The 25,117-nt window shown below is 47.2% G+C and overlaps 1 protein-coding gene across 1 annotated transcript in view; it reads left to right on the top strand.

The window, feature by feature from the left end:
• Positions 1-11,735: 11,735 nt before the first annotated feature.
• The window catches only part of LOC145351981 (LIM domain-containing protein 1-like), a 52,946-nt gene continuing 39,564 nt past the window's right edge, over positions 11,736-25,117 (top strand). The window contains exon 1 of the mRNA XM_080201830.1: positions 11,736-12,948. Coding sequence (XP_080057956.1) covers positions 12,000-12,948 — 949 coding nt within the window. The 5' untranslated portion in view covers positions 11,736-11,999. The remainder of the gene's footprint in view (positions 12,949-25,117) is intronic.

Here is a 25,117-nt window from a genome sequence, read left to right as displayed (position 1 = left end):
AAGAATTCCATAGATTCACTCCCCTCTGAGAATAGAAATTCCTCCTCATCTCTGTTAGAAATGGATGACCGACCCTCCCCTTACTCTGAGATTATGCCCCCTGGTCCCAGAAAGAAAATTGAAAACAACAGATAAATATAATAGGAACATTTAAAAAGTGTTTGGATAAATACATGGATGGGAAGGGATGACAGGGATATGGGACCAGATGTGGGCAATTAAGTGAAGGCGATGCCCTAGTGGTATTGGTGCTAGACTGTTAATGCAGAAACTCAATGTTCTATGGACCCGGATTCAAGTCCCAGCAGGGCAGATGGTGGAATTTGAATTCAATAAAAAAATCTGGAATTAAGAATCTCCTGATGACCCTGAAACCATTGTCGATTAATGGAAAAACCCATCTGGTTCATGAATATCCTTTAGAGAAGGAAATCTGCTGTCCTTACCTGGTCTGGCCTACATGAGACTCCACACAGCAATGTGGTTGACTCTCAACTGCCCCCCAAGGGCAACTAGGGATGGGCAATAAATGCTGGCCAGCCAGTGATGCCCGTGTCCCATGAATGAATACAAAAAATAGGGACTATCTGGGAGGGCACCATAGTCGGCATGGGCCGAAGGGCCTGTTTCTGTATAACTCTACATCAAAAATTAAAACAAACAAAAACATTCCTATAGCTATATGAAAACACACGTCAGAGAGAGTCAACTTTAGAAATGTCAGGAATGTTTCTATGTGGATTGTTCTAGAGAGCAGTTTGTTATCCGAAAGTTACTCACATAGCAAAAAGCGTTACAATGTTCAACACAAAACACTTTTCTATTTCCACACGATGACCACTGGACATCTCAAAATGCCATACAGCCAGTGAAGAAGTTTGGGAGCGTAGTCAGTGTTCTAATCGAGGAAATACAGCAGCCAATTTGTGCACAGCAAGCTCCCACAAACAGCAATGTGACAATGACCCAGATAATCTGTATTTTTCAGTGATGTTGCTTGAAGGATAAATACTGACCAGGCCATTGGAGATAACTCCACTGCTCTTATTCGAAATAGTGCCTTGGGATCTTTGGCAACCAGCTGAGAGGACAGAGAGGGCCTGGGTTTAATGTCTCATCTGAAAGATGGCGCCTGTGACAGTGCTGTGTTCGCCTCAGTACTGCACTGGAGTGTCAGCCCTGGAGAAGGATGTCATAAAGGATTAATGGTGAGGTTTTCCAGTCCCTCCCTCCAGCAGAATCTTCCAGTCCTGCCAAAGAAAATCCACCATAGTGAGTTTTCCAGTGACACAGTCAGCGAGAAACTCAAATGATTTCCTTCAAGAGAAGCAGTGGGGGGGGGGGTCAAACAGCAAGGGTGAAAATATATTTTGAGATTGGAGGATGTATTGTAAAAAGAAATAGACTGCTTGATCCTGAGGCACGATTGTGACCAGCTGAGGTATGGCTGACCCACAGTGGTGTGGATGTGTCATTTACGTAACGCCAGCTATAAAACTTGTGTGCTTCAACTGGGTCTGAGCTCAAATATGCAACTTCTGCTTTTAAGACCAGTCATTGGTTTCTTTGTTGATGTCAGGTTTGTCTCTATGGTTTAACTTTAAAGTTTATTTATTAGTGTCACAAGTAGGCTTACATTAACACTGCAATGAAGTTACTGTGAAAATCTCCTGGTCGCCACACTCCAACATCTGTTCAGAAAAGCCAAGAGGCAATTTCTCATGGCCAATTAACCTAACTCGCACATCTTTGGACTGTGGGAGGAAACCGGATGAAACCCACGCAGACACTGGGAGGTCATGCAGACTCTGCACAGACGGTGACCCAGACCAGGAATCGAACCAGGGTCCCGGCACTATGAGGCAGCAACGCTAACCACTCTGCCAACGTGCTACGCACAATCTTACCAAAAAGAGTTGGATAAACAGGTGAAAGAGAAAATGATTGGGGAGTGGGTCTAACTGGGCTGCCTTGTGAAAGAGCAGTACATACAGAATGTGTTCAGTGGTCACCTCTGTAACATCCACTGATTCTCTGGAGCTGAGATCTATTTTTAAACAGATGGGCTGGAGATGGGAAGACAATGCGGTTCTTGTTGTGTTTTTTAAAAGCAGGTTTTGATCTGAGCTTGGAAGATTAAAAGAAGCTCCCAGGTCATTTCGCATGAATGTTACTGTTGTTTATTTTGAATTATATTACACACACATGACTGAGGGCAGAAATAGGCGTGAAGGGTGAGATGTGTCTTTTCTTCCCTGCCCTTCAAAGCATTTTTGAGTTGAATGCTGGAATGTCTTTCGAGCCTCTCGCTGGGGTGTAGTAATAGACAGCTGTGTCTGAGAAATCAGCCTGGCTCCCCCGATCTCTCAGCTAGCCTGGTGTAAAGTTATCACACACCTCCTCTTGGCTTTACAGGCTGGGGCATGACACAGCTTGTCAACTCACACCCAGACCCATTTTTATAAATCACAGCTACAGCCCACGTATATTTCTAACCAAACAGAGTTAGTTCCCTTTGCCAGCTGTATGGCCTTTCTTTATATCCATGTCTGAGGAGAAATTATGGACTCACGTGCATTTACTTAACCGCCCTCCCCATCCCTGTTCCAGTAGGGGTGATGATATGAAACCCTGTTCCATTTGGACCCTGTTAACAGGGGGCTTGGTCATTCACCCCAGCTAGTCTCCTGCAAATTCTTATCAATGCTGCTTAAAGGAACAGGCCTGACGTACTCTTCAACAACAAGAATGTTAATTTGATTTGATTTGATTCGATTTATTGCTGTCACGTGTATTGGGATACAGTGAAAAGTATTGTATCTTGCACGCTATATAGACAAAGTGTTCCATTCATTGAGTGCACAGGGGAGAAGGAAAGGAGAGAGTGCAGAATGCAGTGTTACAGTCATAGCTAGGGCGTAGAGAAAGATCAACCTAATATAAGGAAGGTCCATTCAAAAGTCTGATGGCAGCAGGGAAGAAGCTGCTCTTGAGTCGGTTGGTACGTGACCTCAGACTTTCGTATCTCTTTCCCGATGGAAGAAGGTGGAAAAGGGAATGTTTGGGGTGCGTGGGGTCAGTGTTTGTGCTGGCTGCTTTTTCGAGGCAACAGGGAGTATAGATAGAAACGCCTTTTAATGTAATGAAACGCGCTTCACGGGAATCTTATGCAGTAAAGTATGTTGCTGAACCATGCGAGGATGCATTAGGTCAAAGGGGTGGATTTTAAGAAGTGCCTTCAAGGAGGAAATTGAGGTAGTGAGTCGGGAGGGGATTCCAGAGGATGGGACTCAGGTAACTGCAGAGACGGTGGTGGGGTGATTAAAATCAGGAATGTGTAAAAGGCCAGAATTAGAGGAGTGCAGAGATCTCAGAAGATTGTGGGGAAGAAATGGCAGCGATCAGGAGCAGTGAGGCTGTGGAGTGATTTAAAAACACGGATGAGAATTTTAAAATCAAGGTGTTGTTACAACACAAATTTCCTGCTTGTAGCACCTGGGTTTACTCCCTGTGAGAATCTTAGCTGCTGTGCTGACAATCAAACATCACTCAGTCAGCGTGGTGGCACAGTGGTTAGCACTGCTGCCTCACAGCACCAGGGACCCGGGTTCAATTCCGGCCTCGGGTCACTGCCTGTGTTGAGTCTGTGCATTCTCCCCGTGTCTGCGTGGGTTTCCTCCCACAGTCCAAAGATATGCGGGTTAGGTTGATTGGCCATGCAAATTAACCCACGGGAATTAGCAGGGTAAATATGAGGGGTTACAGGAATAGCATCTGGGTGGGATTATGTTCAGTACAGACTCGATGGGCCGAATGGCCTCTTTCTACACTGTCGAGATTCTATGAATAGAAAAATTCTGTTTCAAATTCCATCAACTAAAACTGACTCAATTCTGAAACTGTTTCTATATCTATCTTATCTTTTTAAAAATACAATTGGGTAATGGGTCTTTTCGCTTTGCGATTGGTGTAGGAAGGCAGCAGTGCAGTCTCCGGGATGGATGTGTTGGGTGGACGGGGAGTCATGTGGCAAAATCTCCAGGAATATGGTTAATCACAGTTGGGAACCTTAACTCCGATTGGCTTAATGCTGATTACCCGAACAGAACAAAACAGGAAATGCTGGAAGATCTCGGCAAGTCTGACAGCTTCTGTGGGGATCGAATAGAGCCAATGTTTCGGGACCCTTCATCAGAGTAAATGACTCCGCTGACAAAGAGTCATCCAGGCTCAAAACGTTGCCTCTATTCTCTCTCCACGGGTGCTGTCAGACCCGCTGAGATTTTCCAGCATTTTCTGGTTTTGTTTCCGACTCCAGCAGCATCCGTGGTAGTAATTTGCTTTTCACTGATTTGCCCTAACCCTGACTGAGCTAATTGACGTCGTCCTATCACTGATCGTCTTAACTAACGCTGGTTAATTTAAGAGTGAACTGGTTCTGTTCTGAAGCTCCCCCCTGCGTTTCCCCTCTGCCTCAGCAGCGCCCCACTTCTGTCAGCGGGGGTACGGCCTGCCCACTTTTCCAAGGCCCCATTCACACTGGACCTCCTGTGGCTGTGTCCCATTCACTGCCCAGAGGAGGGTGGGGGGGAGGGGGTGGGGAGGGACAGGACCTTCAGGCGGTCCCGACACCCGGAAACGTGTCAATTGGAGAATCCGACCCATGAAACAAATGAGAGCGTAGCAGAAAAGCAGGCTTACCTCCTCGTGGAAAAAATCTTAGAATCCCTACTGTGCGGAAGGAGACCATTCGGCCCATTGAACCTGCACCGGCAACAATCCCACCCAGCCCCTATCCACATAACCCCGTGTATTTACCCTCCTAGTCCCCTCTAGCACTAAGGAGGAATTTAACATAGTCAATTCACCTCATCCGCACATCTTTGGACAGTGCGGAGAAACCAGAGCACGCGGAGGAAACCTGTGATGATTTTAATTATAATGAGGTTGGTTTGCTCGAGTATGAATCATCTGATGAGTCCTAATTGATGGTTAATTCAGGGAACCTAATGTTCCCAGTAAGAGGTAGGTGTGTCAATCTCCCTGCCTGTATTCAGCAGGGAGCAACTGGAAAGCCGGTGGTGTACAGATGTATGGTGTAAATAAAGTAACCTGGTGGCAAGAAATTTGCCTCTGGGGAGTTATTACGAAACACACATGGAGAGAACGTGCAGACTCCACACAGACAGTGACCCAAGCTGGGAATTGAACCTGAGTCTCTGGTGCTGTGAGGCAGCAGTGCTAACCACTGCGCCACTTTGCAGCCTAGGTTTATAATCCCGGGGGTATATCCAAATGCACCTGCTGGAATTGACTGCAGACTCACAGCCAGTCCAGTCTGACTAGCCTCCATTGAACCAGCCTGTGGGTCTCCCACTCAGTGAGTTCAGTTAAAATTACAACCCTGCTTCGCCAGGTCGTAGCACAGTGCGACTGTAAGTATACAACATAGAATATCTTAAACCTGAAGCTAGTTGTGTGGTTTCTCAGCATGCACAATGTGGTAATACACAGAATCGCAGAAAATGCCCTTTGTCCCACTGAGCTTGCACCGCAATGTGGTTGAATCTTAATCACCTTCTGAAATAGCCTAGCAAGCCATTCAATTCGAGGGCAATTAGAGATGGGTGACAATTGCTGGCCTTGCTCAGGACACTTTCATCCCATGAAAGAATTAATGAAAAAAACATTACTGCTTGGTGGGGGAGAGGACTATTATTGGATTTCAGTCCAAAATAAAACTGCATGAATGTTAGGAAAATACTGGAAATGGTCCCAGAAATACAGTTGGACCTCATAAGCTCAGAGGATGTAATAAATAATGATTATATCGACGAGAGGTGCTTACAGATGTTACTTGATCCCCATCTAAATCCAAAATGATCTCAAGTGTGTGCCTTCCTCCTGATTACACTGAAAATCCTGTTCCGATATTTGTATTTTATTCCTCATAAATACGCAAACCGTCAGAACTGACCAAACTCATTGTGTTTCAAATTCTTTCCACTAAAATGGGAAATGGTAACGTGCTGGTTTTAGATGTGGGGACTGACCAGACCGCTATCTCCTTCACTGGCCTGAAAGAACACCGAGCGAGACAGTTCTCTCAACCACATTTCTGGGATTCCTCCCCCTGTTACTATCCCAGCCTGAGTTAGGATGGCGGAATTTGAATTCAATAAAATATTGAATTTGAATTCAATAAAAAATATCTAGAATTAAGGATGAATTAAGAATCTACCACAGTCATTGTCAATTTTTGGGAAACCTATCTGGTTCAGTAATGAACTTTAGGGAAGGAAATCTGCCACCCTTACCCGGTCTGGCCTACACGTGACTCCACAGCAACGTGGTTGACTCTCAACTGCCTCTAAGGGCAACCAGAGATGGGGAATAAATGCTGGGCAGCCAGCGATGCCCGTGTCCCACAAATGAATAAAAAAACTAATACCTTTCTGCTTAACGATATGGGAGTTTGGGATGAAACCTCTTGACTGTTGAATGTCATAACTTGTTCTCTCGCTGTATGTAGGATATCGAAGGTCAGCAACAAGGGATGGGCAATAAATGCCAGCCAGCTAGCGACACCCATGTCCCATGAATGAATAAAAAAATTGAAATCTCCCGCCATTATTGCTCTGTGGTCTTTGCATCTTCTGTGATTTACTCTTCTATCTTTTTCCATGATAGTGGAGATCTGTAACATACATCCATTAGTGTAATAGCACCTCTATTCTTCCACAATCCTTACCCTGCCTTTGACCCCTTAACTACATCATCCCTCTGCAGTGCTAGAATAATTTCATGTACTACCACTCCCTCTTTCCCCCTGTCCCGACCTTTCCTAAGCACCTTGTAGACAGAAATATTAAGTTCCCAACCCTCCCCGTCTTTAAGCCAAGTCTCTGTTATTGCCACTGTATCATCTTTTTATGTGGTAATGTGTGCCCGTAGCTCACCAACTTTAATGATCATATTTCTGTGCAGTTGCACACATTACTCCAAATGCATTATATTCTTTTTCGCGTTTGCCCCCTGGTCTGATCTGTCCTATCGTAACAGAAAAGGACTGCGGATGGTGAACTGGATGATATGCGGTTTCATGAGCTTAATGTCCTACAATGCAAAGAATGTTTGTCTGTTGCCACAGTGAAGCTGCGTTCCTCTTAGGTCACAAACTCTAATCGCTGTTCAGCAGATAAGAATATGAGAAATAGGAGCAAGGAGAAGGCTGTTTGGTTTCTCGAAACTGCTCCCACGTTCAGCAAGATTACCACTGACCTGACTTGGCCACGTCTCCTGCTGCCTACTCCCAAAACCCCTCGACTCCTAAATAAATCAAAACAATCTGTCACAGCTTTGAGCAGATTCAGTGACCCAGTCACCACTCAGCTGGCAAATTTCACAGATTCACAATATTCTGGGGGGAGAAATTCCTCCTCATGTCTATCTTAAATGGGAGACCCCTCACTCTGAAACTAGGTCTGGATCCACCCCCCCCCCCCCCCCCCCGCAGGAAATGCAAAATGAAGTCAGTTAGAGTTTAATGATGGTTTAGAAGGCATTCGTTAACTTTAGACCCGGATCAATCACAACTTTGTTATTTTGAAGCTTGCTTGGCATGTGTGATAAAGTGTGACTTCTGTTGCGTGACATTTGGAGTATTCTGGACAGGTGAAGATAAACAGGTGTTCTATAAATACCTCCCACATATTTCTCACATTGCTTTTTATAGTGAGTCATGAAGACTATTCCTGCCAAAAATAACCAGGAAAGTTTCAAATTCGTGGCATTGTATTTTGAAACCTTCACCAGCACATTTCTGTTTGAATTCTACTGCTATAGTCATTATTATATCAAAATCATGGAATTCCTACAGTGCAGGAGAAGGCCATTCGGCCCATTGAGTCTTCACTGACTTTTCACAAAAGCATTTTAACAAAAGAACAGAAAAAACAGCCCGGGAAACAAGCCTTTTGGCCCAACGAGCCCGCGCTGCCATTTTAACATTACCAGTCCCCCCTCCACCCATGACCCTTATCTATGCTTATGGCATTCCACATTGAGGGAAACTAATTTACCCAGGTCCTATCCCCGTAACCTCACATATTTACCCCGCTGATGCCCCTAACCTAAACATCTTGGGACACTAAGGGGCAATTTAGCACGGCCAATCAACTTAACCCGCACATCTTTTGGGCTGTGGGAGGAAACCGGAGCACCCGGAGGAAACCCACACAGACACAGAGAGAACATGCAAACTCCACACAGACTGTGACCCAAGCCAGGAGTATGAAACCGGGTCCCTGGCGCTGTGAGGCAGCAGAGATAACCATTGTGCCACCGTGCTGATAAGTGCAAGAGATATCTTGCATTTATCATGATTGGTGGAGGGGAGTTAGCTGCACTAACTGGACGATTCCTGGACTTTGATAGAATGGGAGTGGGTGGTGAGGGAGGGCAGATTTTACCTGTGTTGGAAAAATGGGGTTTTGCGATACATTTGGTCTGGCGTTGCAGTAGAGGGGGTAATTGGGAGTTGACAGACAGGAGGGGGGGGAAGCCAAGATTTGGCTGATCTGTGAGGATATTGTAGCCGGAAATTGTGCAAAATAAAACCATAAGACACAGGAGCAGATTTAGGCAATTTGGCCCATTCAATCATGGCTGATATTTTTCTCATCCCCATTCTCCTGCCTTTTCCCCATAACCCCGATCCCCTTATTAATCAGGAACTTACCTATTGCTGCCTTAAGGACACTCAATGACTTACTATTTGTAATCATGGCGTCCGACATCTGTAATCGGTCCTGATCGCTTTGTATACTCACTGACCGACAGTTGACGAACTGCCTCTCCAGTCTTTTGGAGATTGGGGATTTTGGATTTGGGGAATTACTTTTGAGATTCGACTAGAAATCACACTTGATGCATTTTATCCTCAGCTCTAGACTGGCAATCCTGCCCAAAATAGCCACAAGGATGCGCATGAGTGGTTTAGATAACACTAGTAAAGGAAGGGATGCATGACATTGGCATTAAGGCAAAATGTGGGAATGTTTTCAGCCATGGCTCAGCGGCTATCATTCTTGCCTTCAAGGCAGAGGTTAACATTGCAATGCAGAGACCCGAGCGCAAACATAAAGACTGACACTCTAGTGCGGTGCAGTGGGAGTGCAGCACTGTCAGAGTCACCGACTGCCGATTGAGAAGTTATACAAAATCCCCGTCTGTCCTCTCGGTTGGATGTAAAAGATCCCAAGGTGCTATTTTGAAAGAAGAGCAGGGGAGTTCGAACCCAGTGTCCTGACCAATATTTACTCCTCAACCCTACAACAGACAAAAAAAAAGCAGATTACAGCACCTTTTATTTATATAGCAGCTTTAAAACGACAAAACATCTCGGACATTTCGCAGGAGCGATATCAAATAAAAGAGAGGGTTTATCTGGTCGTGGTCACATTGCTGTGAGTGGGAGTTTGCTGTGTGCTGCGGATAAAGTGGTAAATGCGGGGTCACTTTTAACATTTAAGAAAAACTTGGACGGGTTCATGGATGAGAGGGGTGTGGAGGGATATGGTCCAAGTGCAGGTCAGTGGGACTAGGTAAAAAATGGTTTGGCACAGACAAGAAGGATCAAAAGGCCTGTTTCTGAGCTGTAATTTTCTATGGTTCTATTTCCTACATTGCAACATTGATTCCACTTCAAAAGTATTTAATCAGTTTTAATCTACACTTCCTGCTGCCTCGGCAAAGCAGCCATGCACCCCGGACATTATCTCATTCACCTTCTTCTGTCGGGAAAAAGATACAGAAGTCTGAGGTCACGTACCAACTGACTCAAGAATAGCTTCTTCTCTGCTGTTGTCAAACTTTTGAACGGACCTACCTCACATTAAGCTGATCTTTCTCTACACCCTAGCTATGACTGCAACACTGCATTCTGCACTCTCCTTTCCTTCTTTATGAACAGTGTGCTTTGTCTGTACAGTGTGCAAGAAACAATACTTTTCACTGTACATTAATACATGTGACAATAATAGATCAAATTAAAAATCAAATCAATTCAATAGGTGGCCCTCAGTGGCACAGTGGTTAGCACTGGGCTGTGTGGTGGCACAGTGATTTGCATTGCTGCCTGACAGAGCTAGAGAACTGGGATCAATTCTGACTTTGATTGTCTGTGGCGAGTTTGCACATTCTCCCCATGTCTGTGTGGGTTTCCTCCAGGTGCTCCAGTTTCCTCCTACACTCCAAAGATGTGCAGGTTAGGTGGATGGGCAATGGTAAACTGCCCCTTAGTGTCCCGGGATGTGTAGGTTAGGGGGATGAGTTGAGTAAATATGTGTGGTTATGGGGATAGGGGGTGGGCCTGGGTGTGATGCTCTGCCAGAGAGTGGGTGCAGACTCAATGGGCCAAATGGCCTCCTTCTGTACCATTGGTGTCCTATGATTAAAGTCCTTTGGAACATACTAAGGTTGTGAAAGGTGCTATATAAACACAAGTCTTTACTGTCAGTGCAGTTTACACTGGGAGTGTGCCTGTTCTCACTTCATAAACAAATGTAAGGAGGGGGTGAATGTGGAGCTTATACCTTGTGCAAAAATGTCCAATTTCCATATCTACCTCCCATTTAATGTTACTTAAAGAAGGTTTCAACAATAAAGCTTTGAGTCAGGACCCTAATGAAACAAGCGGTGCCTCTTTCTGACCCCAAACCATTCAGTCAGGGAGAGGGTGCCTGCCCCTTTAAGAGCTCCGGGTTCGGCGCATTGATCTCCGGCTGTTTCCCAGTGAAGCTTCTCCCCGCCTCTGTGCCCCTCCGCCACAGTCTGAACTCTTTCCAGCAGAGCCCTGCCTGGGGGAGAGTCCCGGGGAATCGCTGCTCTCCAGTCCCGGGGATCGGCTGAGCCTCCAAACCGCGGCCCCGGCTCTGTCCGGACACCGGCAGGGGGAGACGGAAAACTTCCTGCAAACTTTCTGAAAAGTTTTTGAAAAGTTGGAAAAGTTGGAAATCTTCCGCGTTGCGGATCGGTGGGAACCGGGAGAGGCGAGGAAAGTGCTGGAGAGGATAGCCCGGAGGGACAGGAGAGGCAGCAGTCCCCCCCCCCCCTCGGCGGGACTGGATAACCTGCATTACTGTACAAGGGGGTTTCTCTCTCTAATCCTGGATCCTGGGAATAAGCCAGTGTGCAGTTGGACATGGATAAGTTTGGGATTGGATTTTGGACTGGCGAACGCTGAATTAAATCCCTTCCTCCAGTGAGCAGCTACTGGGATCTTGCTGTGCAGGGGATTCTGACACGTTGCTGTGCAGGGGATTTCTAACACTGGGATCTTGCTGTGCGGAGGATTCTGACACTGGGATCTTGCTCTGCGGGGGATTCTTATCCATCTTGCTGTGCAGGGGATTCCTGACACTGGGATCTTGCTGGGTGGGAGATTCTGAAACTGGGATCTTGCTGTGCAGGGGATTTCTAACACTGGGATCTTGCTGTGCAGGGAACTCATCTTATTGTGCAGAGGATTTCTGACAGATCTTGCTGTGTGGGAGATTCTGAAACTGGGATCTTGCTGTGAAGGGGATTTCTAACACTGGGATCTTGCTGTGCAGGGGATTTTGACACTGAGATCTTGCTGTGTGGAGGGGGGGGGTTTCTGACATTGGGGTCTTGCTGTGCGGGCGGATTCTGACACTGAGATCTACCCGTGCAGAGGATTCTGACACTGAGATCTTGCTGTGCGGGGGGGTTTCTGACATTGGGGTCTTGCTGTGCGGGGGGTTTCTGACACTGGGGTCTTGCGGTGCAGGGGCGATTCTGACGCTGGGATCTTGCTCTGCGGGAGTTTCTGATACTGGGATCTTGCTGCGTGGGGGATTCTGACACTGTGGGATCTTGCCGTGCGGGGGGATTCTGACACTGTGGGATCTTGCTGTGCGGGGGGATTCTGACGCTGTGGGATCTTGCTGTGCTGGGGCTCTGAGACCTGTTTGGCCATGGATAAGTACGAGGACCTGGGGCTGGAGGCCAGCAAGTTCATTGAGGATCTCAACATGTACGAGGCTTCCAGGGACGGGCTGTTCCGAGTGAACCGGGAGGCCTGTAAACCCGAATTCGAGGAGACTCGCCGGGTTTTCGCCTCCAAGATGAACAAGATCCACCTGCAGAGGCAGCAGGAGGAGATGCTGCTGATGGGGGGCGCGGGGAGCCGGCTGAACGGAGGCGCTGGGTTCCCCGTCCCGCCCCCCGACAGCCCCGAGCGGGGGTCTCGCCCCCACAAGCGGCTGAGCGGCGAAGTGGCTGCCAAACCCCCTGAACCCCCCCGAGCCTCCCAGCACCGCTACTCTGGGCTGGAGCAACTCCCCGGGGCTGGCCCGCCGGCCGCTCAGCCCGTCTATCCGCAGACTAGCCCCAGGTCGAGCCGCTGTGATCACCCCTCTTACAGTCCCCCCAGAGTGAGTGGGGACCCCCAGCCAGGGTACGGGCAGTTCCCTCCCAAGACTACCCCCCCAGACAGCCCCCTCCCCAGCCCTGCTGCCTCCCACCCCAACGGGTACCGTGCCCCGGCCACATTTCCTGCTGCCCCCTCCCCGCCGCCCCCTCTGTCTGTCCCTGCCGCTGGTACAGAGTCATTGAATTGGGCAGGTTCGCTGCCCGCCCCGGGGGAGACCCAGGCCGCCCAGAACCCCAGAGGCAGCGGGCAGCCGGTACCCGACTCCCCCCGGCTCCCCGCCAACCCGGGGCAAAGCCAGCAGCTCCCCCGGGCCACCTTCCCGCACGATCCGGACTGCAACCCGCCGGAGTCCTCCTCCAGGGTCCGCCTGCCATGCCAGACCCTCCATGTACAGCCGGAGAGCGGAGCGTCCCGGGCAGAGTTAAAATTGGAAGCTCTCACCCAGAGACTGGAGCACGAGATGGAAGCCAAGCCAAAGGCCGAGTATTTTGGTAAGATTCTGCATTCGTTATTTTATCATATAAAACCCCGTGTCTTTGCCCCGCCCCCCCCCACCTGCCCTGCTCTGCCCCTCACCCCTTCACCCACCCCCCTCGCCCATGCCCACCCTGCCCCCTCACCTGCCCCGCTCCTTCAGCAACCCTCCTCACCCGCTCCCCCTTGCCCGCCCTGCTCCGCTCCCCCTTGCCCGCCCTGCTCCGCTCCCCCTTGCCCGCCCCGCTCCGCTCCCCCTTGCCCGCCCCGCTCCGCTCCCCCTTGCCCGCCCCGCTCCGCTCCCCCTTGCCCGCCCCGCTCCGCTCCCCCTTGCCCGCCCCGCTCCGCTCCCCCTTGCCCGCCCCGCTCCGCTCCCCCTTGCCCGCCCCGCCCCGCTCCCCCTTGCCCGCCCCGCCCCGCTCCCCCTTGCCCGCCCCGCCCCGCTCCCCCTTGCCCGCCCCGCCCCGCTCCCCCTTGCCCGCCCCGCCCCGCTCCCCCTTGCCCGCCCCGCCCCGCTCCCCCTTGCCCGCCCCGCCCCGCTCCCCCTTGCCCGCCCCGCTCCGCTCCCCCTTGCCCGCCCCGCTCCGCTCCCCCTTGCCCAGCTCCCAGTTTGTTTTGTAGATGTGAATTTCAGTTTGTTTTTGGTAGTTGATTTATTCCCAGAAATACACTTTGTCGCCCTGCAAGATTTGTCAAAATACGCAACAAAACACTTCAACATGAAACTTGCCGAAAGTGCGATCAGATTTGTCTCTATCTGCAGGCAGTATGTGTTCCATTTCTTGATGTCCTTTTAGCGATTTTAGTTCTTAATTAGAATTATTATTGTCACATGTATTAGCGTACAGTGAAAAGTATTGATTCTTGCGTGCTATACAGACAAAGCATACCATTCATAGAGAAAGAAAGGAGAAGGTGCAGGATGTAGTGTTACAGCCATAGCTAGGGTGTAGAGAAAGATCAACTTAATATAGGCAGGTCAAAAGTCTAATGGCAGCAGAGAAGGAGCTGTTCATGAGACGGTTGGTACGTGATCTCAGATTCTTGTGTACTTTTCCCGATGGAGGAAGGTGGAAAAGAGAATGGAATTCCACCCCCCGCCAGAGACTGCGTGATCTTTCTATCGGATCTGCAGGGAGGTGGGGGTTGGGAATGACAGGGTGGTCTGGGAAAGTGTGGGTGAAGTTAACTCCTTGCCCAGTGTCCACACTCATTTTGGTTACAGGACAGGATTGTTACCCTCTTCTGGAGCACCTGAAAGTGTGTCACCCGTCCCGAGCTCTCGCCTCTCCCCTTGGGGAGCGGTGGACATTGGATGAAGTGTTTTTGTTTTGAAAGAAGGCTCATTCGCAAGAAGTCCCCATCACTTTGTGATGATCTCATCCCTACAGACTGTTGAGAGATGTGGCTGTTCAAACTGAACGTTTACAAGGGTTACCCGTCAAACTATCCAGACAGCATTTCTCAGTTAGTGTATGTATGGCAAAAAGAAGTCCAGGCTGACAGTCCAGTGCAGCACTGAGGGAGTGCCACACTGTCAGTTCAGATGTTAAACCAAAACTCTCATTTGTCCGACCAGGTGTGTGTAAAAGAGGCCACTCTCTCAGAGAAGAGCAGGGGATGCGTCTCCTGTCCTGGTCTATCAACATCACAAAAACGAGAAACATTATCTGATCGTGACCACATTGCAGTTTGTGGGATCTTACTGTGCACAAATTGGTTGCTGCACTCCCTACATCGCAACAGTGACCACAATCCCATTAATTCTCTTCTGGTCTTTATCTCATTTGGAAGTTACCATTGAGTCTGCATCCTTTCCGACGTTCCAGATCACAATCTGGTCTGATTTTTACAAAAGGTTTCCACAGGTTACTCTGTTTTTTTTAAATTGGTCCCTGCCACTGCTGTAAACTATCAACCGAACCAAAAATTAGCTTCAAATAATAACAGGGGCCCAAGCAGCAATGAATTAATATCAGGAACAAAAGTTGTTTAACTGGGAGGTTCTTCTTGCCAGTGTAGTTGATGTTCTTTTTAAGAGGCATTGGACCACAAAGGTACATAGAAACTAGAAGCAGGAGGAGGCCATTTGGCCCATCGAGCCTGCTCTGCCATTCATTTTGATCATGGCATCCCTGATTCTCCTCCCCCCCCATATCTGTTTAGCCCCTACAGCTATTATCTAATTTCTTATGGAAATCAGACAATATTTTGGCCTCAACTACAATCTGTGGTAGTGAATTCCACACATTCACCAACCTCTGTGTGAAAAAATTTCTCCTCACCCCAGTCCTAAAAGATTTACCCCCTTATCCTCAAACTATGACCCCCCCACCTCTGTTCCTGATATAAAGTAGTATGTGTGCAAAGTTAGTTTTGCTCCACTTTGTAGCTTGAATCTGGAGTCTGATACTGGAGTAAGACTCCCTGGAAAAACTTGTCTAATTCCACCTGCCAATCACTTTGGGTCACCAAAACTATATTCCCTCAGTTTAGGTAAAAACCAAAATCAGAAATGCAACAGGACTGGGCTTGAAGTGTATTTGCCCAGTGAAGGCCAGTCACTTTTAACAGATACAATTCCAGCATAAATATCACTGCTTATTATTGGTTTTGACCACATGATTTTCTAAGTGTAGCCATATTTGGAATACTGTGTCCAGTTCTGGTCACCACACTACCAGAAGGACGTGGAGGCTTGAGAGAGAGTGCCGAAAAGGTCTACCAGGATGTTGCCCTGGTATGGAGCATATTAGTTATGTGGAGAGATTGAATAAACTGGGATTGTTCTCCCTGGAAAGACAGAGGCTGAGGGGCGACCTGATAGAAGTTTATAAAGTTATGAGGGGTGTAGATAGGGTGGAACAGTTGGAAGCTTTTTCCCAGGGCAGAAATGACAATTACAAGGGGTCATAGGTTCAACGTAAAGGGGTAAAGGTTCAGTGGAGATATGCGGGGAAGGTTTTTGCACAGAGGGTGATGGGATCTGAAATGCACTGCCAAGTGAGGTGGTTGTGACAGTTACATTAGTCGCATTTAAGCCTTATCTTGATAGGCAGATGAACAAACGGGGAATAGAGGGATACAAGCAGTTGGTTTAAATAGGTAAATGTGATCAGTGCAGGCTTGGGGGGCTGAAGGGTCTGTTTCTGTGCTGTACTGTTCTTTGTTCTTTGTTATTCTCCACTTACCTGGTCCACGGTACTTGGTGGAAAGCCCCACTGTTGACAGTGTGGCCAATCACCCCTTTGAAACCAGTGCTGTACCTGTTTTTGATTTGATTTATTATTATCACATGTATGAACATACAGTGAAAAATATTGTTTCTTGCACACTGTAGAGACAAAGTATACTGTCCATAGAGAAGGAAAGGAGAGGGTGCAGGATATAGTGCCACAGTCATAGCTAGGGTGTAGAGAAAGATCAACTTAATAATTAAAGCTTTGTTAAAGATTTTAAGAGTTAGAGTAGAGATTTGACAGCATAGAATGAGAATAAACACAGATTTCTGGCTTGGGGTGACTGTCTGTGTGGAGTTTGCACATTCTACCCGTGTCTGCATGGGTTTCCTCCCACAATCCAAAGGGTTGGGTGGATTGGCCGTGCTAAATTGTCCCTTTGTTTCAGTTAGCTAGGATGGGATTGTGGTGGGTGCAGGCTCGATGGGCTGAATGGCCTCCTGTCCTGTAGAATTCTATGATTCTGTGTGCGGGTTAGGTAGATTAGCCATGCTGAATTGACCCTTAGTGTTAGGGGGATTAACAGGGTGGATGGGTGGGGTTGTGAGTATAGAGCCTGAGTGGGATTGTGGTAGGTACAGACTCGTTGGGCCAAATGGCTGCATTCTATGATCTCTAAAAACATACAAATATATAAATCAGGAGCAGGAGTAAGCCACTCAGCCCCTTGGTGCTCTCCTACAGTTTGATTGTAACTGTACATCCGCATTCCTGTCTATCCTTATTAACCTGCCCCCCTCCTCCTCCTTTTGCTTATCAAGAATCTATCAAGCTCTGCCTTAGAATCACTTCAATATTCCTGCTTCTACCACCTTTTGAGGAAGAGAGCTCCAAAGAATGCCCCTCTATGAGAGAGAGAATTTCTTCTCATCTGTGTTTTAAAGGATTGACCCCTTATTTTCAAATCGTCCTTTTAACAAGGGAGATTCCAAGGAGTACAAATCAGTAAATGGCAAGTAGTGATCATCTGGGACTGAACCTCCTAGGTTGGGTTACGAGAGTTTAGGGACACTTGGAACATCTTCTTCTAACTTATTGCCACCTCTCCCCTGGTTGCCAACCTGGCTTAGTGGAGAAACATAGAGCCTCATTTTTTCATGGGATGTGGCCTTCACTGGCTAGGCCAGCATTTGTTGCCCCTGTCCATTTGTCCTTGAGAAGGTGATGGTGAGATTCATCATCTTGAACTGCCACAGTTCATGTGGTATCTGTAGTGGTATTTGATACATCTGAGTGTCTTGCCAGAACATTTCAGAGGACAGTTAAGAGTTGTCCACATTTGATTTGATTTATTATTGTCACATGTATTAACATACAGTGAAAAGTATTCTTTCTTGCACGCTAGACAGACAAAGCATACGGTTCATAGAGAAGGAAACGATAGAGTGCAGAATGTAGTGTTACAGTTATAGCTAGGGTGCAGAGAAGGATCAACTTAATGTGAGATAAATCCATTCAAAAGTCTGACAGCAGCAGGGAAGAAGCTGTTCTTGAGTTGGTTGGTACGTGACCTCAGACTTTTGTATCTTTTTCCAGACGGAAGAAGGTGGAAGAAAGAATGTGCAGGGTGCATGGGGCCCTTAATTATGCTGGCTGCTTTTCCGAGGCAGCAGGAAGTGTAGGCAGAATCAATGGATGGGAGGCTTGTTTGTGTGATGGGTTTGTACTCTTAACACTGCCCTTTAACCTCAAGAAGGCTGACTTCAGATATAAAACTTGAGTACGTTATCAAACTGACATTGCAGCAATGAGGAAGTCCTGTGTTGGATGTGCAGTTATCTAGGAATAGATATCTGTTTATTTGGCTGGTTATTAAAGATCCCATGGTATGATTGAGGACAGACTATCATGTTCTTCCTTTTGATTTATTATTGTCACATGTATTAGTATACAGTGAGAAGTATTGTTCCTTGTGTGCTATACAGACAAAGCATACTGTTCATAGAGAAGGAAAGGAGAGAGTGCAGAATGTAGTGTTAGAGTCATAGGGTGTAGGGAAAGATCAACTTAGTGCGAGGTAGGTCTTATGGCAACAGGGAAGAAGCCGATCTTCGATTGGCCAGCGTTCTGCTCTATATTTATCCAAAATCATGTGAACTTGCCATCCATTTTCTGTTTGTGAGACTTTGTTGTGCTAACCATTTTGTACAGGCTCGTTTGAATGATTTAGACTAAAAGCCGATGCTAATAGTTATATCATAACCAAGTTTCATAACTTGGATTGGATCTTGAGAGGATGTTTTGAGATTATAACATGAGGTAAAGGTTGAAGATCTGTCACTGGTGGTGGTTGCGGTGGTGGAGATATTGAATTAAGAATGTCCCACAATGACAATATTCAATGTACGTTTGCATCATGTGATTTTTCTTCTTTCTATATCTTATCAGAATCCACTTCACCAAAATACAACTGATAGGGGCAGAGCAGTTCGGTGGGGTGGAGAGAGAAACGCTAAATTTTCTTTCCATGCTCATAGAATCCCTACAGTACAGAAAGAGGCCATTTGGCCCATCGAGCTTGCACCAATAAGAATCCCAGCCTATCCCTGTAACCCCACATGTTTATTTACCCTGCTAATCACTCCCAAAACTAGGGTCAATTTAGCATTGCCAACTCACCTCACCCTTACATCTTTGGACTGGGGAAGGAAACTGGAGCACCCGAGGAAACCCACTCAGACACGGGGAGAATGTGCAAACCCCACACAGTGACCCGAGACCGGAATTGAACCCAGTTCCCTGGCGCTACGAGGCAGCAGTGCTAACCACGGTGCCACCACTGTTGCCACATGGGCTGTGATATTGACACTGGCCAAGTGTCCCAAGGCTGGGACGGAGATTGAGCAACAGAAGAGATAAAGTGAAAAATCGATCATAGTGCTGGGACCCTGATTTAATTGAACTTTTATGCTCTCTCGGTTTAGTTTGATTGGGATTTTTGGAGGATGGTTTTGTTTATGTTACTGTCCGTAGATTGAAGAGGCAAATCGCGCTGATTTCTGTCTTGGGGATATTGGGGAAGCCTTAAATATCCAATTAAATCCACAACATTGTGCAATTTTTGTCGTGCCTTTAGCATTGCGGAATGTGCTCCACAGGACATCATTAAATTTAGACCCTGAGTCACATAATGAGATATGAGCACAGGTGACCAGAAACCTGGCCAAAGAGACAGATTTTAAGGAGTATTTTGAAATGAGGTGAGAAGTAGAAATAGAATTGACGTGTTTGTTGCTTTGTTAATGCAGCAGCACATTTATGTTGACAGGAACTCGCTTTTAACCCAGTTTCTTGCTGGGCGAGTTTCCATCATCGGGCCTGGTTCCATTATATTCATAGAATCCCTACAGTGCAGAAGGAGGCCATTCAGCCCATCGAGTCTGCACTGACCACGATCCCACCCTATCCTCACAACCCCACATATTTATCCCGCCAATCCCTCTAACCTATACATCCCGGAACACTTAAGGGACAATTTACAGCCAATCCACCTAACCCGCATATCTTTGGACGGTGGGAAGAAACTGGAGCACCCAGAGGAAACCCACTCAGACACGGGGAGAATGTGCAAACTCTAGACAGACGGTGGGTGACCTGAGCTGGGAATTGAACCCGGCTCCCTGGCACTGCGATGCCACGGTGGTTAGCACTGCTGCCTGGTGCCGCCCATGGCCAGCGTTCGTTGCTCATCCTTAATTGCTCTTAAGTTGAACACAGAGGGATGTTGCTGTGGGACTGGAGCCGCATAGGGTCACACATAAACTGCACCGGGTAAGGGTCCCTGCCCTAAAGGGAGCTGGGTGGGTTTTACTGAGGCTAGCTTTACATTCCAGATTTATCTATTGAAGTTAAATTCTGTCAGTTGTGGGGGTGGGATTTGAACCCATGCCTCCAGGGCAATAACTAGCCCAGTGACATTGCCACTGTCTCCCTCGCAGCTATTGCATTGATCAGCAGAAGGAAATGTGAGGTATTTGCCTTTGGTGAGCATTTGCAATGGCGAGACTGGGAGTCAGTGCTTACACTGAAGTATACAACCGTTGTAGACAGCCCCAGGTTCAAGAATTTTGCTTCCTCCAAACTCCATTTGGGATTATTACCCCCACGTTGGTTGAAATAAAAAAAAAGTTCCACCCACCCTGCTCCTTTAAGACTCTCCTTGGAAAAGAAAACTAGTTTCTCCGAATAATCGGTCCAATTATCTCCTGGTTGTTTTGTAATTTATTTGTGGTCTGTTATTCACCCGTGTGAAACATCTCGGGTTGTATCGCTACATAAACAGCTCTTTTTTTTTAAGGGAAAATTGTTCTGAGTCTGAGCCCTGTTCCAGCGCTGCCCTGCGGAGTTAAACATCCGTGAGGCAGGCTGTCCAATTTGGAGTTTTCTTAAAACACATGTTTAAGAAAAATGCACCACATGCAGAGGGTGAGCTCGTTAATTCAGCAATTAGCAGAGTTAATGCTGTGACCATAACACTTAGGAGCAGAAATAAGCCTTTCGGCCCATTGAGTCTGTCCCACCATTCAGTGAGATCATGATCGCTCTGATAATCCTTAACTCCACTTTCCTGTATTATCCCCATAACCCTCGATTCCCTTAATGATTAAAAATCTGCCTATCTCAACCTTGAACATACTTAATGACCCAGTCTCTGAAGTAAAGAATTCCATAAATTCGCTCCTCTCTGAGAGAAGGAATTCCCGCTCATCTCTGTGTTAAATGGATACCCGCTTACTCTGGTCCTAGGCTCTCCCACAAGGAGAAGCAACTTCTCAGCATTTATCCTGTCAAACAGCGTGAAAATCTTGAGGGCAGTTCTCCCAAAACAATTTCTAAGCATTGAATTTGCGTAGAAACTGGGAGTTCCAAACTGAATCTCCTACACTCTGTGCACTGCAGAGGTCACTGGTGAGAATTACAAAGAAAATCAGGGGACAGGGCCTATTCCCATTGGAGAGGCCGGCAGCACAGAGCTGAGTGGGCCACTGCGCACGCGCAGATCTGTCAGTGCTGAGCTCGGCGCATGCGCAATAGCTCTGCACTACTGGCCTCCCAGTCGCTGGCCAGCCCCATGACCCCCGCATTGCCGCCCATGAGAACGCCCCCTCCCCACATGGCCCGCTTGCTAACCGCCCACCCCCCGGATGTGTCTGGGCCAACCTTGATTGCCTGATGGGCAGTGCCAAGGTGCCCCCTGGGCATATGCAGCACTGTGCTGTATGTATGTAGGGTATATGCAGCACTGTACTGTATGTACGTAGGGTATATGCAGAACTGTGCTGTATGTACGTAGGGTATATGCAGCACTGTACTGTATGTATGTAGGGTATATGCAGCACCGTACTGTATGTACGTAGGGTATATGCAGCACTGTACTGTATGTATGTAGGGTATATGCAGCACCGTACTGTATGCACGTGGGGTATATGCAATCACTGTGCTCTGTATGGAATTAAGTACAGAATTGCAAATACCAGTCAGACATGAGTTAACTTGGAAAGAATTTTGGCCAGGCCACCAGCGAAGTTGCTCCTTTGGCTTTTACAGCCACCGGTGTCTGAGGTTGTTAGGTGGAGTGGAACCCGTGGTGAATTAGCAGTGGGAATAACAGCAAAGGGAAATCTTTCTTCAGGCGTTAGTTTTGCAGTAGGCTGGAATGTGACGTCTAGGCTATGATTCACTGAAACCAGACAGAATGTACAATAGCAACATCACTGCAGGAGCTGGAAGGAATATCTTATTATCTTCTGACTGACAAGATACATTTCTTCCTTGATGTAGATGTAGGGGTGCCATAGGCCCAGCCAGGTGTTTGGGTTGATTTATTATTGTCATTATTAACATACAGTGAAAAGTGTTTTTTCTTGCGTGCTATACAGACAAAACATACCGTTCATAGAGAAGGAAATGAGAGAGTGCAGAATGTAGTGTTACAGTCATAGCTAGGGTATAGAGAAAGATCAACTTAATGCGAGGTAGGTCCATTCAAAAGCCTGACAGCAGCAGGGAAGAAGCTGTTCTTGAGTTAGGTGGTACGTGACCTCAGACTTTTGTATGTTTTTTCCGATGGAAGAAGGTGGAAGAGAGAATGTCCGGAGTGCGAGGGGCCCTGAATTATGCTGGCTGCTTTGCCGAGGCAGTGGGCAGTGTAGACAGAGTCAATGGACGGGAGGCTGGTTTACGTGATGGATTGGGCTATGTTCGCGACCTTTTGTAATTTCTTGTGGTCTTGGGCAGAGCAGGAGCCCAGACCAAGCTGTGATACAACCAGAAAGAATGCTTTCCACGGTGCATCTGTAAAATTGGTGAGAGTCGTAGCTGACATGCCAAATTTCCTTAGTCTTCTGAGAAAGTAGAGGCATTGGTGGGCTTTCTTAACAATAGTGTCAGCATGGGGGGGACCAGGACAGGTTGTTGGTGACCTGGACACCTAAAAACATGAAGCTCTCGACCCTTTCTCATTGGCTTATGATGTGACAGAGTTGCTATCATATCACAGTCAAAGCTATGTGTAAAAATGGTGCAGTTACATCACTGATCATGCAGTTAACTCTTCCGATTTAATTACGGCCAGGTAAAAATATTTCGCAAGATATTTTAACTACGTGCGGAAATGTCCCAGGTGCCAGGCCCTCGAGAAAATCTCTGCATGGGGAAGGGGACAGCCACGTCGAAGGAATGGGGGACATATGATTTAAAAGACCAGAGCCTTGGTCTGGGAAATCCACTCCGATCATCCCCCTACACTTCTATCTGGGTGTTGTTTTATTTAAGGCCCATGCAGATTCTGTTGGAGACTTTCTGGTATTAGGGTGTTCAGAACCCACGGTTAACGTGGGATTGGAGAAACAGTCCCACCCACGTTGTGATGTAGAGAGTCATGAGGGGGGGGCAGGAGAGTGCAGCGGTGAGTCTGTTGGAAGCCAGCATGAAGATGGTACCTAGTCAGGACGAACAGTTATTGTTCATTCACTTTTCTAGAGCTCTTCATGAGAAAACATACAACATGGTGACAGCAGGTGAAGGACCCCAAAATCTTGATTGGTCAGATTATGTGGGTCCAGGTGCCAATTGTTCGTGAGTTCTTACCAACGGGGAAGGAGATGAAACCAAGCCTCCCATCGTTGATGGCAGTGCCCTTGCCAGTCCAGCCTCTTCAATATAGGATTCCACCCCTCCTCCTATCTTGAGCCCCGTTTCAAACCAACTCTTCAGCTTGGCCTTTCTTTGGTCACCTTTTTTGATAGCTCAATGTATTTTCGAACAAAGAACAGTACAGCACAGGAACAGGCCCTCCAAGCCTGTGCCGATCACGTTATCCTATGGAGACCAACCGCTTATGTCCCTCTATTCCCCGTTTGTTCATGTGTCAATCAAGATAAGTCTTAAATGTCATAAACGTGTCTGCCTCAAACAACACGTGGCAGTGCACTCCACGCCCTCACCACCCTCTATATAAAAAGACGACCCCACAAATCTCCACTGAACCTTATCTTGAACGTGTGCCCCCTTGTAATTGTCATTTCTCCCCTGGGGGAAAACCTTCCAACTGTTCATCCTATCTATACCCCTCATAATTTTATAAACTTCTGTCGGGTTGCCCCTCTTTCCAGAGAGTAACAATCCCAGTTGATTCAACCTCTCCTCACAGCTAAATGTCAGCTTTCTCACGGTGAGGTGTCTTGGCGTGATGTCCTTAAAGGAGCTTCAGGCTCCGAAAACCTTGGCGCTCAGCAGTGAGTGACTCCAGTCGTCCGTTTTAACTTCATGGTCAGAGAAAACTGTAAGAAATGGGGGGCAGGGGGAGACTAACTGATGGTGAGGTGGGTGTCTGTGGGGGGGTGGGCTGGGTGTTGGCCTTTTGGCGGCTGGCCACATCTGCCTATGCAGTTTTGGCCTGTTTCGTTATCTTTCCCGGGGGATCCGGTTCATTTCCAGCTTCAATCTCAAACCTCCTGCTTTCTTTCTATTTAAGATTGAACTTTTTATTAGACGGTTTCTCCCAAGTAATCTTGTACATCCCAGATTTTAAGGGACCGTGACTTTGGATGCCTGGACCCTGAGCTCCAGAATTACCTCCTGAAACTCCTTACCCTCTCTATCTTTCGTCTTAACCCTCACCCAAAGGGGAAAGATGGTAAACTGGGGAAATAAGAATACTGGTCCAAACTGGGGTTTTTTTTCCCTCCTGGGTATCTCTTGCGCAAAGTTTTTGGCCACCCTTATGTGCTTCAATATTGAACTCTATTTGAAAATGCTCCCATGGTGTCTTTACTATTTGAAAGGTGCTATATGAATGCAGGTTGTTGCAGTATACCAAGTGCAGTCACAAACCAACAGGGAAGCAATTGGTCGATGAGGGCTCAATGTTTCTGCAGAGGAATTCTGGATTTCTGATCGGAAGGCGGTGACCTTGTACAAACCCACTTTAAAACAAATCTCCACACCAAATTACTTAAGTTTCAATGTTACATCACAGTGGCACAATGGTTAGCACTGCTCACAGCGCCAGGGATCCGGATTCGATTCCTGGCTTGGGTCACTGTCACTGCACGTTCTCCCCGTGTCAGCATGGGTTTCTCCGGGTACTCCATTCTCCTCCCACAGTTGGAAAGACGTGCTGGTTAGCTGCATTGGCCGTGCTAAATTCTCCTTCAGTGTATCTGAACAGGTGCCAGAATGTGATGACTAGGGGGATTTTCACAGTAACTTCATTGCAGTGTTAATGTAAGCCTACCTGTGACATTAATAAATAAACTTTACAACATTAAAAACTTTGTATTTCCTGGTCAAATGTTTGAGGATAAGATGACTATAGAGTTGTAACGTGAGAATATCCCCTTAAAAGTAAGAACATGGACTGTAAACTTTAAATTGGCAGTCAGGATGTTTATCTTAACCTAAAGCTAGTGTAAATAATCCTCCTCTTTGCGGGTTTGATGAGCTG

The sequence above is a fragment of the Carcharhinus amblyrhynchos genome, chromosome 2, assembly GCF_965287045.1.
Source record: "Carcharhinus amblyrhynchos chromosome 2, sCarAmb.v2.hapA, whole genome shotgun sequence".
Taxonomy (NCBI): Eukaryota; Metazoa; Chordata; class Chondrichthyes; order Carcharhiniformes; family Carcharhinidae; genus Carcharhinus; species Carcharhinus amblyrhynchos.
The sequence above is the reverse complement of the archived record's forward strand: the minus strand, read 5'-3'. Positions and strand labels throughout refer to the sequence as shown.